General features: G+C 43.8%; 1 protein-coding gene across 1 annotated transcript in view; it reads right to left on the bottom strand.

The window, feature by feature from the left end:
• Nucleotides 1-406: 406 nt before the first annotated feature.
• Nucleotides 407-15,578, bottom strand: part of TNFSF8 (TNF superfamily member 8) — a 29,955-nt gene continuing 14,783 nt past the window's right edge. Inside the window, 2 exon segments of the mRNA NM_001266670.1 lie at nucleotides 407-1,886; nucleotides 3,380-3,451. Coding sequence (NP_001253599.1) covers nucleotides 1,492-1,886; nucleotides 3,380-3,451 — 467 coding nt within the window. The 3' untranslated portion in view covers nucleotides 407-1,491.

The raw sequence follows: 15,578 nt of genomic DNA, 5'->3' as shown, positions 1-15,578 counted from the left end.
AAATGCCTGCTGCTCAATTATTGTCAACCTAACTGGAATAGAGTCAGGCCTCGTCAGATGGTTTCCCAAACACCCAGATGGTCTCTTAGATTCTGGATGGTCAGCATGGTAGTTCTTTCCATTACATCCTTGAGATCCTGCTGTTGACACCATTCAGCAGGGCACCCTGAACTTTGTTCCCATATTCTGGCTTTGCTGAGATGAGATGCAGTCAGGTGCTACTAGTGTCTTCAATTGTATACTGGGGTAGGGTGGCCTTATCTTGGTTGAAGAGCTTCCAAAATTGTGTCAGAATCTCAGTTCCCAGGGGCTGCTCTTCTGAGATGGAAGAGGTTTTGAAGCAATTCAAACCCATTCCTTTCATTTTCTAGACTTGGATCCTGAGTTCCAGGGATGGGAAGGTATAGTGAATTCTTATAATTTTTGTTGCCTTGGCAACCATTTTGTATACAAGTTTAATTTTCTCATACCAGAAGCTGGGCTTAGTCACCCTTGATATGGGTTTCCAGTTCTATACCAGACCTCTAGCCAAGACAAGAACTAGAGGCATCTCTCCTCCCTAGCAGACTGGATTCCCCACTTTTCTGTTACTTCCTTCAGACCATTCAGGCATTTGCCAGTGAATTGATAGTGACCACACCCTATTTATTTACCTACATTGGTAACTCCCTTGCTCTCTCTCTCTGACTTCTCATTCCTGTCTCATGTAACCCAGAGAAGGAGGACTGCCCTTCAGACTCATTATGCCCTTTCTGTCCAGGATCTGTAAGTAAAAGTCTTCAAACTTGTTTTCCATTGTGGTGGTGTATTAAATTTGTGCTTTCCATCTCAGGAATGGGGGGCTGTCCCAGGCCTGGTTTTCCCTGGGGGTTCCTAGGGGCAGGGTCATGTGGAGCACAAGGTCAGCTTCCCAGTCCCAAAGTGATAGTCAGATAGGCATAAACTGGGCATGGTTCAGTCACAAGGGTATCTGCCAGTATAGGGAAGTTTCCTGTGTGAAAGAGTCCTTGATCGCAACTTGGACAACTAAGCATTAGGCCATCTGCAGATAAAAGAAGTATCCCATGAAGGGCACAGTGTAAACACTCACACCCAGCTCCCCTTCATTTCCCATTAGGGCAGAGTTGCTAGCTGCTCTGATACTGGAGCCCCATTTTATCTGGAGGCTCTCAAAACAGAAGAAATAGATCAAGACCATACAGTGAATTAGTGGTTGGGCTGGGACATCCATTCATCCCTTCTGATTCCCATGTGGGGCTCTGCCCACTACACTACATTGCTTCCCTGCCTGCTATCTGAAAGATACTTCACTCAGAACTCTCTTTTTAACCCTGGAGCTATATCTTTCCAAGAGACAGAAGGCAAGGTATACTATTTAATACCCTGTGCAGTTTGTCTTGGTCTAAAGTTTTCTTTTTGCCCAAGTGTTTGGAGGGATGAAATACTGTATGGTAGAGAGGCGCTTTCTTCCTGAAGGCCAAGAGAAACTGTTCAGTCTGAATTACTGTATAAGAACACGGACAACACATTCTCAAGAGGAAAAGTGCTTGTATCTATGTACTGGAATGTATCCACATTGACTGATACGGTGGTGTTGACCTGCAGGTAATCCAGCAAGAATTGAGAGAGATTCTGGTACACGTGTTTGGTTTGCATTCCAGACTCACACACTGTCACCAGGGCCTGTTTTTTGATATGCTTGTTGATGAGAAGCTCCAACTTCAGATCGACAGAATTATTTGGGCATTGTACGAGAAACTGCAGTTGGCAAATGATGAAGTACAAACCAGGGAACTGGATCACCAGATTCCCATCCTGATATCTGACTCCATGGAGAATGCCATCTTTGTTCCAAGACAATTTGGTTTTGTTTAGATGCTTTGCCACTAGAAAGAGAAGTACAGAAAACAGAATTATTGAGAAGATTGTAGGTATGCATTGCAAAACTCTAAGTCTTTATTCAAAGTTTCCCATTCAAGACCCATGTTTTCTGTAATGTTCCAATCATCTGAATATCTTCCATGTTACTCCCTTTAGAGTCTACTTATTACTCAAGGCACAGGTATAAAACCACCCCACTTCCTTTTCTTCAACACTCAAAGCTGGAGGGTCAGAACACACATGATACTTTACTTCTACCTCCTATAGAATGGTTTTCCACGGAATCATTATCATATTATACTATTCTATGATGATGATGATGATCTTTCCCTTTTCAGAATATAAGCTCCTGGACTCTGTTCTCCACAAAGTCGGAACTATCCTGTTCATTTATCATGAATGGGCATTGCAGAAGGTATCAGAGATAGGAAATTCAATAATATTGAGTTTGATAGGCATTGTAGAAAGTGCAAGGTAGGACATTCAATAATATTATTCAGTTAATAACTAATTTAGGTATGAAGATTTCCAGGAGAATCGCCATGAATTTTCACATTAAGATGTATCCTCTAATGGTTCATTGTCTGAATTTTTGAATGCCTTCTTTCCTTCAAAGAGCAGCCAAAAATAATCGTGTAGGTCCCCCATGTGCCTATTAAGGGGCTCTTGCCATCTGGGATTTATTGAAAAGCAGAGAATTAGCAGACCCTCTAAACTGACAAGTTTGTGTTGGAGGGTGAGTCTCCAAGTCCTAACACATGAAAATTAGCACTGACTGGTAAGGGTGACTTTCAGGGCCGGGAAGCTGGCATGCTAGTTTTAATTGCTTCCATGCTTTCCCTTTAAACCTTGTTGCAATTCAACCGAAGAGTGAGAACTAATCTAACTACAAAATTGAATTTTTAAAATGAGCAGGATGGCTATTCAGAGAATCTTGGCCATCTCTCTCTCATCTTGCAGTCTAAAGTGCCTCTTATTGCTTCATTTGTAAGGGATCTCTTACCTGAAGCACACTGCAATATGCAAATTGTCCCTGTGCTGACATGTTCATTAAGTTGTCAATCTGTGGACAAGGCAATTTTATGGTTCCCTTGTGAATAACTTCATAGAGGCAGAGATTAAGTGCCTGTCTCCCTTGCATTAGGAAAAGGACTGTGTACTCTGCTGAAACTGGTAGGTAGCTGAATAAGAAGGGGTGAGGGGTGAGGGGTGGGGCTGGTGGTGGCAGTGATGGTGGGGACCATGAATGCCCACAGAGGCCAGGTAGGCAACATAAAGGAGTGAATGGGGCGAGGAAAGAGAAGACTTGTAGCTTTGGAGAATAATACTCTCCCCGCTAAGACATTCAAATTCAAATTACAAAAAAAATATCCTGCAGACTAAACAGTACACATCTGCAGGTCACATTTGACCATGGGACTCTAATTGTGACTTCTGTTGCTGAAAAGCCACAGAAGCGGTTTTCATATGTTTAGGTTTCCCGGGTTTGGTTACTGACCTTGGAGGTAGGCCCATGACTTCTTGAATGGAGCCCTTTTCAGGATACATAAGAGGTCTTCTGAGCAATTTCCTAAAAATAAGGAGATGATATATTAAAATGTCTTTTGCTGTTCTGGGATCTGGAGATACCAGATCTTTTTCTATGACCCTTTGATGGAGACAATTACCATTCTGTTTTCCATTTTGAGAATACGGAGAAATGCTCTTTATTTCTCATTTTGCCATCAGGTATTTTAGGATTTTAATTTTTTAAATTCTTTTTTATTGATTGCTACCACTTGGGCTTTTATGGAAGACTGTGGACATCGGGGAAGGAAACAAATATGACATCCATTCCTACAATGTATCAGGTGCCATTTTTTGCCACTATACGTATTTCATCTCCTTAATCTTTGCAGCAACTCTATGACAGGGGTATTATTAAGTCCCTTTTACAGATGGGAAAAAAATCTGGGGACCAGGCAGGTGAAATACATTGTTTCATGGCGCCTTGCCAGGCAGTGGCAGTGAGAATGATAATACTGATAGTAAATACTGTCAACTTACCCACCACACGCCAGAAACTAGTCTGGGTACTTTTACAGCTGGGTAATGTATCAGCTAATCTAGTTCTCAGACTAATCCTACAGGGTTAACTTTGATGCCTAGAGATGGTCAATACCATCACTTAAGTTCAGGCAAGTTTGTGTAAATGCTGGAATTGCCCATGGCTAATTCCAGAGGCCAGGTTTCCTGTTCTAGGCTATTTTGCTAGACAACAAAGATAAAAACATCTTGGTGTTCAATTTTAAGAGGACACAGGGTTAAATAAATCTTAGCAGAAGTCCTACTATTTGGAGCTTCCTTGGCAGAGGCAAATATAATATTATGTTATTATTTATTATTGTATTTAAGAAATAAAAATATTTTTCGTATATTCACTAGTGATGGTGGCTTAGCTTTTTAAAAATCATAGTAACTACTTAATATTTTGTATTCCAAGATTCAAATTATACATTTCCTGCAATGACTCTTGAATTCAACTTATTCAGAGTGAATCTCTTCTTTGATCCTTGGTTTCCCCAAGTGTAAAACTGGGCAATCTTTGACCTGACATGGACATCTTTTCAAAGATGTCATCAGAGATGACCATTCAGTCCATCCATTAGAGACTAGGCAACCAAAGGCCCATTCAACGGAGCAGCCACACCCTGGGATGTTTGCTCACTACATTGCCAAGTAGTACCTGCTGGGCTCACAACCTCTCCCATTGCAATCTCTGCCCAGCCCTGAGAAAGTCCCTCCTGGCCACCTTCATAGCTTCATGGGGGCTTTGGAGTGGTTCAAAGTTAAATGAAGAGTTCCCTCTGCTGTCTGAACAAGCTCACTGCGAGAGGCATCCCCGGCAGAAGCAGGGGCAGTTTTCCTCCTTATCTGCTGCATCCACATAGAGCTTCTGGTCCAAAGCTCTCTTTGTGGTGAGGGCCAGTGGGTCAGCTGTCATTCTCTTGGTTTCATCCTCTTGCATCCTCTGATCAGTGCTCTGGTCCTGCCTGTTGCAGCCCACAGCCCATGCTCTTGGGGTGTGTAGTCAGAACCCCAACACTGATGGCTGCTTATGCTCCTAATGGATTGTGACTACGGTTAGAGAGTCCTCCTGGCCTAACCTCCTACTCTAAGCTGCAGAACATTAAGTCAGGGAGACAGATCTGGCTGAGTCTGTTTGCATGGAAGCCCTTTCTGACTCCTTTTGCCTGCAGGATCAGGCCCAAATTCCTCAGCATGGCTTTCATGGTCCCTCACTCTGAACCTACTAAACTCTCTGGTCTCACCCCTCACCTTCCCTCCTCCCCTTTCCCTTTATGTTCCAATAGTAATAATAATGAGGAGGAGCAGTGATAATAATATGAATGATCATAACTAATGCATGTTGAGTGACAGCCATTTTCCAGGTACTCTGCTAAGCATGTGTTATTTCATTTAATTCTCACAACCACACCATGAGAGAGATACCATAATTAATTCTATCGTGTACATAAGGAAATGGACTCTTTTAAAGGTTAAGTGACTTGTTCACATTCACACAGGTAGTCAGGGGTGGAGTAGAGATCCAAACTCAGGCTGCCTGACCACTGCCTGAGTGGATTCCTGACCGCTGTCCTGGAGTTTGGGGCTTCGCAGTCCCCCTAAACATACCATTTAGGAATGTTGATTTATCATTACACCTTGGCACCTGCTGGGCTCTCTACCTGGACTGCCTCCTTCACCAGACAAGTTATTCCTCGTTTGAAACACAGCCTAGCAGTCAACTCCTCTAGGATACTTCCCTTTGCCTATTTGCCTCTTCTATTAGACAGTGAACCCTCAGGGCAGAGACTTCTGTTTATAAACCCCCACTGCCCAGCCTAGCAGATGCTCTGTAAATGTTTGTTGAATTGAATCACCTAGTTCATCTTTCTTGTTTCCCTCTGTGGATACTGAGTAAGTACTTAGGGCAACAGGCAGGTGAACCAGGATGCTTGACTTGCCTTTTGCCTGAGGGCTAGAATAACACGGGGCCTCATTCTCCCACTGGCTTTGCAGGTCAGGCTAGATTAGATGGGAAGATAAGACTCATGCCTTGGGCTGAGGCCAGCACATAACATCAAGAACAGGCTCTGTTCATTGGCCGAAGGCCCCCTCACACTGTGCCCCTTACTCCTTATGGCAGGTGAACTGTAAACAGGTGGCTGGAGAAGTGCAAACCCAGGCTTGCCTCTCACACATTCTGGTTCTTTTGTTGTTTTTTTCCCCTTTGGTCTTCAAATGTTTAGTGGGGTGACCTCAGTTGTAATTCTGAGAAACCCGAGGATGGAAAAAAAAAAAAAAGAAAAAAAAGCACCTTATTTTGAAACATTTGCATTTCCTGAAGTCAAATGGCATGGTATATTTTAGTTTTTCTTTAAAAATCATTTAGATGGTTTCTAGCTAAAGGGAAAAACACAGGCAGCCCCTTTTAGGAATGATGTTGCCAGAGCTGGTTCAGAAAGGAGCTAAAAGCAGGAAGCTAGAGGAGCTATTGAGGGAATGGGCTGTTAAATTTGGAGAAGACCCCAGAAGACGGCACAACCTCTGTCCTTTAATGCTTGAAGAAGTTGTCAGCACGCCGCGGGGCCCAAGCACTAAACCTCCAAGTGGAAGAGGAAGGAGATGAAGCCCTCAGCTAACAGCTAACACTGCTAATCCCCATTTCTCAGATGCAGCAATGGAAAGACCTACACCAAAAACACCCACGTCACACTGTGAGTCACAGTGTGCCAGCAGCTCACAGAGTTGACCAGTCAGTGCTACTCAAAAAAGAGGTAGGCTGCTTTGGAGGTCATGAGGCTCTTGTCAAGAGCTAGATGAACATTTCACGGGTCATCAGCCATGTGGTCTGAGTCTTCTCATCACCCTGTGAGTCTATGATGTAACTTTCTTTTCTGGTTATGAAGACTGAAAAACGTGACTTATAAATGGTGGCATTACATGCAGCTGAAATCCTGCAATGTCCCTGGAATTCTGAAGACTGGGAGCAGAGGGAGCAAAAAGTGATGTCTGGAGAGGTTAGTTTGAAGAACAGAGCATCAGAGTGGGGGAAATGAGAACTGTCTGCAAGTCACAGCTGAGCTTATGACCTAGGAGTTAGAATTCTGGGATTTCTCCTCTCTGGGCTCTAGTGTCCCTATTAGGTTTGTGCAAAAGTAATAGTGGTTTTGGTATTAAAAGTAATAACAAAAACGGCAATTACTTCTGCACCAATCTAATAGATGAAGGGCAGTGTGGATTTGACGATCTATCTAAAAGGGCCTACCTAGCTTATTTCAGCAGGCTGTACAGACTCAGCCATCCTCTGCCAGATCTGCTGGTGGTGGGGGTGGGAAGGTTTGGGATGGGGAGTCAGTCCCAGCTGCACCTGTCTATCTTTGTGGGCATGTTGCATTACTCAAGGTAGGAAACTATGTCTTCACACATTCAGGTTTTCAGACACCTGCAGTACTAGAACAGAACATTTTAGCTCTGAGGACAATCTAAGTTATGAATAGTCTGGTTCTGTAAGGACTTGCATAGTTTGGAGAAATGAAAGTTCCCTGAGATCGCCTGGTTCAGGCTTGGTAAACACATAACTCATGTGCTCTTCAGTGTTGCCCCTATGGCAGGCTGGCCCTAGGTCATCCAGAGAGTTAGTGAGAGAGAGGACCAGAGACCAGGACTCCTTACTCCTTCTGTAGGGCAGTCTATCTTTCAGACAACCCTAGCACTGCGTGAACTTCCCTGAGGACCAAAGCCTTCAGATGCATCGGCTTTGTAAATCATCTTTCCAAGCTTCAGCCTCTTCTAGGAAGATCATGGGACTTTCTGTGGTTTTGTTTGAGAGGGTGAAGAGAAAGATGTGCCAACAAAACCCTCCTGGCCAGTTTCACACAGAGGAAAGAGAGAGAAAGAGAGGTTGCTCGAGGCGGTTGAAAGGACCATATTCTAGAAGGTCAAGATTATGGCAACCTTAAGACTAGCTTTCACTTTGAGATTTCACAGCGTTGGATAGAAAGGGTCATTAAATGCCATGCTAACAGAGATCTTAGTTTTAGGAGTGGTGAGACTGAACCCAGAGAGACTAGAGTCTGGCCCAAGACCCCACAGTAAGTAAATGGTGGAGCTGGCTTCAGAACACAGGGCTTCTGACTCCTAATCCAGAACTCTTCTCTGACTTTCAGTCTTCCTGTGGAATAGGAAGGGCTAAATGCAGGAAGAAGTGGGTTTGCAGCCACTACAGACACTGGAACTGAAAACTGACAAGACAGCTGGAGGTGCTGAGAAAACAAGTACTAATGAGCTCCTGGGTTCCATCTTGTGGGAGAATGCCAGCAGATAACTTCAGGTCCATGTACTGAACACTGCCAAATTACAACATGGGCATGTAAAGAAGCAAGTATGCTCAAGGCGGCTCTACCATAGCAAAACAAACCAAGCCAACCATCCTGGCCAGATGGTATGTGGTTTGAGTGCCAGGTACCTTCCAGATGTACAGCACCTTAGATATAAGAACAAGGAAGACACGATGCATCGCAAAAAGAGTACCTGAGTTCTGGTCAGAGCTTTTAGCTCTGGGTCTGTCATTTCCCCTTACTGAGCCTCAGTTGCCATATCCATTAAGTGAGAATTAAAACAATCAACCTAAATGTATGGATGTCATGAAGATGCAATGAGACTGTGGATATCAAGTGATTAGTGTGGCCTGTGGCTAGAAGAGACACTCAGTAAAGTAGATTCTTTCTGCCTTACTCCTCTTTTCTTTGTTGTTATAGTGGCACAGTTTAGCAATGCCACTTAGCAGAGTGAATTGGCAGATGAAATGTTCATTAAAATGAAGCTCATGACATTATCTGATGGATGCGAGCTTCTCAATTAAGTACCTAAGTGTTTAAGTCTATCTGATGCTTCCAGGAATGTGTGCTGAATCCTCTTTACATTTGTTGAAAAATGTTTTAATCCTTCCAAGAAGGAAAGGGATTATCCTAATGACTCTGCATCTGCCATGCCCTGGCTTCTTTGTTTGTGGCTTCAGGGAGAATATCTAGGAGAGTCCCAACAGTGACATCTAGAGGACAGTCTCTCCTCTCTGGATAAAATTTGGATTCAAAGTGAGTCCTTAACCTGAGCAAGGGTAATTTCAACTATTAGGTTGGTACAAAAGTAATTGAGGCTTTTGACCATTTCCTTGATATCACTAAGCCAACTGGTAATGGAGAGATAAACTGCAGGACGGACCTTTTGTTAAACAAAGGATGACTAGGTGATCCTGATTTCCAAAAGGATTTGAGGAATGCCTATATGAGCATGCTGAGTGCTGACTGAGCACATAGGAAGTGATCAGTAAATAAAATTAAGATCAAGTTGGAATTAATTTAAATAATTTAAATCCTGCCTTCCCCCTTCCACCTCCACCCCACCTAGTTTCCTTGGGATGTTAAGGTCTTTTCAGTCCTGACTTGTTTCAGTGTATCTGCAACAGTCAGTAAACCTATCTGACTCTATGGGCATTTCCTTGGAATTCATTTATACTAAACACAGGTTGAATTGACATTACGGTGGGTAAGTAAGAAGCACCTTTAAAGTCTATAATTTAAAGGGAAAGCTGAATCTGGAGACATAGGATAAAATCCACTAACATTTTAATAATCTTAAAAAAAAAAAAAAACACTCCCTAGTTGTTCAAAATGCAAAAGTATGGCAGCAATTTTAGAAAGTTAGTTTTGGGTTCAAATCAAGTTTACAAAGTTAGACAGACTTGGCCGGGCGCAGTGGCTCACACCTGTAATCCCAGCACTTTGGGAGGCCAAGGCAGGTGGATCACGAGGTCAGGAGATTGAGACCATCCTGGCTAACACGGTGAAACCCCATCTCTACTAAAAATACAAAAAAAAAAAAAAAAAAAAAAATTAGCTAGGCGTGGTGGTGGATGCCTGTAGTCCCAGCTACTTGGTAGGCTGAGGCAGGAGAATGGCATGAACCCGGAAGCCAGAGCTTGCAGTGAGCCGAGATCGCACCACTGCACTCCAGCCTGGGCGACAGAGCAAGACTCCATCTCAAAAAAAAAAAAAAAAAAAAGTTAGACAGACTTGGGTTCAAACTCCACCTCTGCCATTACTAGCTGTGTGGCTTTGCAAAATCCATGCAGCCTCTTTGAATTGTCCTTTTTTCTTCCTAAAAGTGAGAATAATAAAATAACTATCATGGAGAGTTGTTGGGAGGATTAAATGAGATAATGCATAAAAATGAGCCTGGTGTCTACCACCCAAAGTATACCAAACAATGGTTGAGTCCTATGCCCTAGTCCATGGTTTGTGCTGCTTGAAATATAGAAACTTAAGCCAACACATGTTGTGTCTAGATAGTTTGAATGAAATGCATAACAAAAAAATTTCAAGGAATGGGCCTGCTTTCTTTCCCTTCCCTTTCTCCCTCTCTCTCTCCCTCCCTTCCTCCCTCCCTCTCTCCTTCCTTCCATTCCTTTCCTTTCTTTCCTCCCTCCCTCCCTTCCTTTACTCCCTCCCTCCTTCTTTTCTTCCTTTTCTCCCTCCTTCTCCAAAGTGTTATCTGAATTGTGAGGAACTCTGAAATTTCCTCTGGATTCAAAGACTTGTGATTTATATGTGCTAAATTCAAGTATAAATTTTCACATGTAACTCAGTGATTTCTTTTTTTCCTTTTCTTTATTCTTGCTCTCTCCCCTCCCCTGCACCTCCTCTCTTCTTCTCTCTCTTCTCTTCTCTTGGTCGCAGGGATGTGGGGATTAGGGGCAGATGGCTTTAGAACTCTGAAGGCTTCTTCAGGATCCCATTCCACTTTATTTTGAGTGGCTCATTGTCTAGTTCCTTCCTTCCTTCCTTCCTTCCTTCCTTCCTTCCTTCCTTCCTTCCTTCCTTCCTTCATTCCCTCCCTCCCTCCCTCCCTCCCTCCCTCCCTCCCTCCCTCCCTCCTTCCTTCCTTCCTTCCTTCCTTCCTTCCTTCCTTCCTTCCCTCCTTCCTTCCTTCCTTCTTTCCTCCCTCCCTTCTTTCACTCCTTCCTTCTCTTTTCTTTTCGTGAGAGATTTCTGATTCCTGTTAGCTCTGCTTTAAGAAAAAGTGAGTTTAAGAGTAGATTTTGAGTGAGTGTAAAGTAAATGGAGAAGCAAATAGGCTTTTGAAACCTGTGACTTATCTGAAAAGTAGTTTTCCCTCTGAGCAGGAGCACTCTCTCTTGCTGTGAAGAAAGAGAGAGAGAGAGAGAGAGAGAGAGAGAGAGAGAGATGAACTGGGCATTCTAGATCCAGAAATGTTTCTGCTTGCTAGTTTTTGTCTTTCTAGGGGAAGGAGCTGTCAGGAAGAGACAGAGTCTCACTCTGTTGCCAGGCTGGAGTGCAGCAGCGTGATCTCGGCTCACGTCAACCTCCGATTCCAGGGTTCAAGCGATTCTCCTGCCTCAGCCTCCTGAGTAGCTGGGACTACAGGCGTGTGCCACCATGCCCAGCTAATTTTTGTATTTTTGTGAAAGATGGGGTTTCACCATATTGGCCAGAATGGTCTCGATCTCTTGACTTCGTGATCCACCTGCCTTGGCCTCCCAAAGTGCATGTTGCCTCTTGACTGCTTCCAGCGTGGTGTTCCGCTAGGGCTGCTGTTGTCTGCATTGTGACCATGGGACATGAGGGATAGTTGGGTCTTGGTGAGGACCTAGTCTTGGTTTAGTGTCACCGCCTTCAAGGCACAGCTTTTATTGTTTCTTTGGGGTGGGTTCATTTGGTAAAATTAGAGAACCAACCTCACTTCATCTTCTTTAATGCCATTTTCTTTTTAGCAAGGGGAGGGGGAAGGAGGGTAGCCTGCTACACCTTATAAAATTGCAAATGTTAGAATGTTAAGGTAGTCAAAGTATCCTAAGATATTTGTTTGATTCATGGAACGCTATAATCAAAGCAAAATCCATCTCAGGGTTAGGACATCTGGCTTGTTTCCCTCACTTCTGATATTTTACAAAACAGGAAACCCAAGGCCCTGAGAGGGAAAGTGAATTGCTTCAAGTCCCAAGACTTGAATGTCAGCATTCCAAATTCCTGGCCGGTCCTCTGCATTTGGTACCCCAACTTTGGCTGGAGACTGAATTCAGGTGAGGGTGGAGTTGTTAGGACCCACACAAGGTCTATCCACTGTTCCAACTTCCTCCGGGAACCTCTGGGTATTGGAGGCTACATTACATTTGTAGGAAAGGCAGATCTGTTTTAACTGGTAGGCAGTGGGGAAGGAACTGTCCCAAGGCACATGACCCTTCAGCTGCAAAGCCAGAGCTGAAATTCAGCCTCTAGAACCCTCGCCATGGGCCATGTTTCCCCTCAGCACTTCACCTCATTCAAACCCATGCGTGTGGCCCCCCCACAAGTGGCCCTCTGTGACCCTGAGCTTGGTAAGAGAGAGTACACTTCTGAGACATGAAAGCCAAGAGCTGGGGGCAGCAGGTGCTGAGGAAGTGATAGAGCTGAAAGAGCCCTGGAAGGGTCCCTAGACTGGACCACCAGGTAGGGGCACTGCAAGGATGCTCATTAGTGAGTTTTCTCAGATGGTCTACAATACAATTCCAGCTAAGCGTAAGGGCTGCAAGGTGGATACGCTGGATTTGAGGTCTTGCCCCTCCTTACCAGCTCTGAAATTTTAGGCAAGGCAACAAGCCTCTCTGTGCTCCAGTTTCCTTACCTATAAAATAGGGCTAATTATGATTCCTGGGGGCTTATTGTGAGAACTGCATGAGTGAATTATTAAGTACTCAGCCAATTCTTGGCACATAGTGATACCTGTCAATGTTCGTTATTCTCACTCTGCCATGGCCTTATATGGATGCAACGAGGGAGTATAAGAAAGAACACTGCCCACATAATTCTTCTAGTGCAGGTAAGAGCTATCATTTGGTGGGATGATTTATTATAAAAAGGACCAGGGTATGTTGAGAAGGCCCAGAGGTGAGACCAAAGGACCAGAATCATTCTGCAAATTAAAGTCAGTACAATTTGAATTTCTGCAGAGTTTGTGAGGGAAGTGGAGAGCGGAGGGGAAATGGGAGAAGGACATTAAAACAGATAGGAAGGAGAGTGAGTCAGCTCAGGTGTCGGAGGGCTGAATCCCAGGGAGGAGAGCTGGGCCTTGAGAAATTCCCAGTGACAGTAATAGCTGAGGCCTTGCAAGAACAGAGGGACCTAATATTCAATTCTGCGTCATCTGCTGGGCTGCACTGGGATGTGCTACACTGCCCTACCAGCTTCTCTGCATACCCCAAATCCTTCTGTAGATGTCGCTATTCATAAATGTGGGTTACTATTCAAACTTGTGAAATCAAGGCAAAAGTGGCTGTCTTCTCTGATTTGGGCAAATAAGCCACAAACCATGTGCAGACATGAGATTCAAAATTTGGTGGAAGCAGAGAAGTGAAACAAGGAGTGATGAGGAGAAAGATGAGCTTCACTCTCTTTACACCATTCTCCTTGGTTCCATGCCATTTGTGAAATGAGATGGGAACATTTTATCTACATATGAAAGAATAGAGTAGATCCTATGCCCAAAGGACATAGGTTCAACTAGGTATCAGATGAGGGTCACATTTGCTGTTCCATTTCATCCTCATGGTGGCTTCATGCAAGAGTCATTATTAACTCTGTCTTCTGGGTGAGAAAACTAAAACCCAGAAAGGAGAGGGTGTGGGGAAAGGTTCTCCTCCCAGGCGCTTTTCCTGGTTTACTGCCTGTGAGGTGGTAGTTGGCTGGGGGCTATCCTGGCCAGGAATGGGAAGCTTGTGATAGGACTTAGAAATCCTTTCATTACCAAAAAGGACTTGGTTTTCAGTGGTTCCTCTGTAGAGAAGTGTATCTTGTGTTTCTCTTTAGCGTGTGCACATAGCTCTACATCCCAGGCTCTGAGCCACTGCTGATTTTCTGCTGACGGTGGAAGATTTTTGGCTCCCTAGAAGGTGTCTGGCTTCTGCCCTTTTCCTGTCTAGTGACAAACCACATGCTGTCCCTGAAGCTTCCTCCCAAGAGTACCTGGAAGATGCTTCCCCTCTGCCTGGAATGTCTTGCAATGGCTTTTTTCAAAAGGGACAATTTACTGCTTCTGTGCCTGTTTAAGCTGGGTTCGTTGGGGAAGGAAGCTGTGGCTTCAGATTTCCTTGAGATTTTTGTTAGGCTTTTTTTCTTCTATTTTTACATATTGGACAAGGAACATCACACACCGGGGCCTATCATGGGGAGGGGGGAGGGGGGAGGGATTGCACTGGGAGTTATACCTGATGTAAATGACGAGTTGATGGGTGCTGATGAGTTGATGGGTGCAGCACACCAACATGGCACAAGTATACATATGTAACAAACCTGCACGTTATGCACATGTACCCTAGAACTTAAAGTATAATAAATAAATAAATAAATAAATAAATAAATAAAAGAGAATTATAGTCTCATAAAGCGTCAAAGCTGGAAAGACTCCTCCAGGGCATTTAGTACGTTGCTGTTATATTACAGATGAGACTCAGAGAGGAGAAAAGACTTGTTGGTGTGGAGTTCTGGAGCCCAGGAATATTTTTTTCTACCTCACCCTATTGCAGTGTCTGCAGATTGCTGAGTTAAAGGGATGTCGACTTGCATTAAAAGCAAGAGAAAGTCAGGTACCACCTCCAGCAGGTCACTGGCATCTCATGGTGGAAGCCCGTCATGCAGGGAGAAGAGGGAGGAGCCCTGGATTCTCACTTGGCCATTCCCTCCTTGTATAACCTAGGGCAAATCACCTGGCTTCTTTGGGCCTCAGCTCCTCATCTGCAAAATGGGAAGACTCTTCCCCACATTGCTGTGGCTTGCTCACAGGGTTGAGGTGAGAATGAATCCAAAGGAGGTGAGGGAAGGTCTTTAACAAAAGTTTCACGGTCCCAGTGGGGATTATTGAGTTGGTGCAACAGTTATCATAGTTTTTGCCATTGAACATAATGGCAAAAGCTGCAATGTCTTTTGCACCAACCTAATATTATTAGCATTTAAAAAAATCTGGTTGTGGAAACATTGAATTGTAAACTGAGGTTGGTTTTGATTACTTTGTGTTCTGATATTCCCATTCACGGTCCAGATAAGAAGAAATCTGATAAGTAATTTAGTCCATGGTTCTCAAAAGTTTGGACTTTATAGACCCAGGAAATTTGTCCCCAAAGTGAAAATTCAGAGGCCAATATGGAGTGGACAGCTTTTTATTTTGCCTACTGTGATCATTCAAACAAAATAAAATAACTCTGGCAAAAAGCAAGCCAACTTAACTCCTGTCTATATCAACTTCATGTTGTAAAAGAAAGGACATTTTGACACACAAAACTGAAGGACCATCTCAGAGGAAGAGTGCCTCTAACATTAGATATAGTTGGCCCTGTGAAAAGGAGGCTACTGTGTCCTTATTTTTTGTACTCCATTTTGGACTGATGAAAACTTTATCAACTTTATTATGGGACCAGAATATTAGTTAGAGCCCCTGCACTTGGCAACTTTGCATTGAAGTGCTCTTTAGGCGAGGAAACTGAGATCCAGAATGGCTAAGGTCCTATTACCTAATCAAAACTATCCAAGTCACTGAGACCGTGTTTGTGTTAAAAATCCCTTCTCCCTGTCAAAAAACGAAAAGTTTCCATCTTTCTTGGAAAG

The sequence above is a fragment of the Macaca mulatta genome, chromosome 15, assembly GCF_049350105.2.
Source record: "Macaca mulatta isolate MMU2019108-1 chromosome 15, T2T-MMU8v2.0, whole genome shotgun sequence".
NCBI lineage: Eukaryota > Metazoa > Chordata > Mammalia > Primates > Cercopithecidae > Macaca > Macaca mulatta.
Note: the sequence above shows the minus strand (reverse complement) of the source record. Positions and strands in the feature narration are given on the sequence as shown.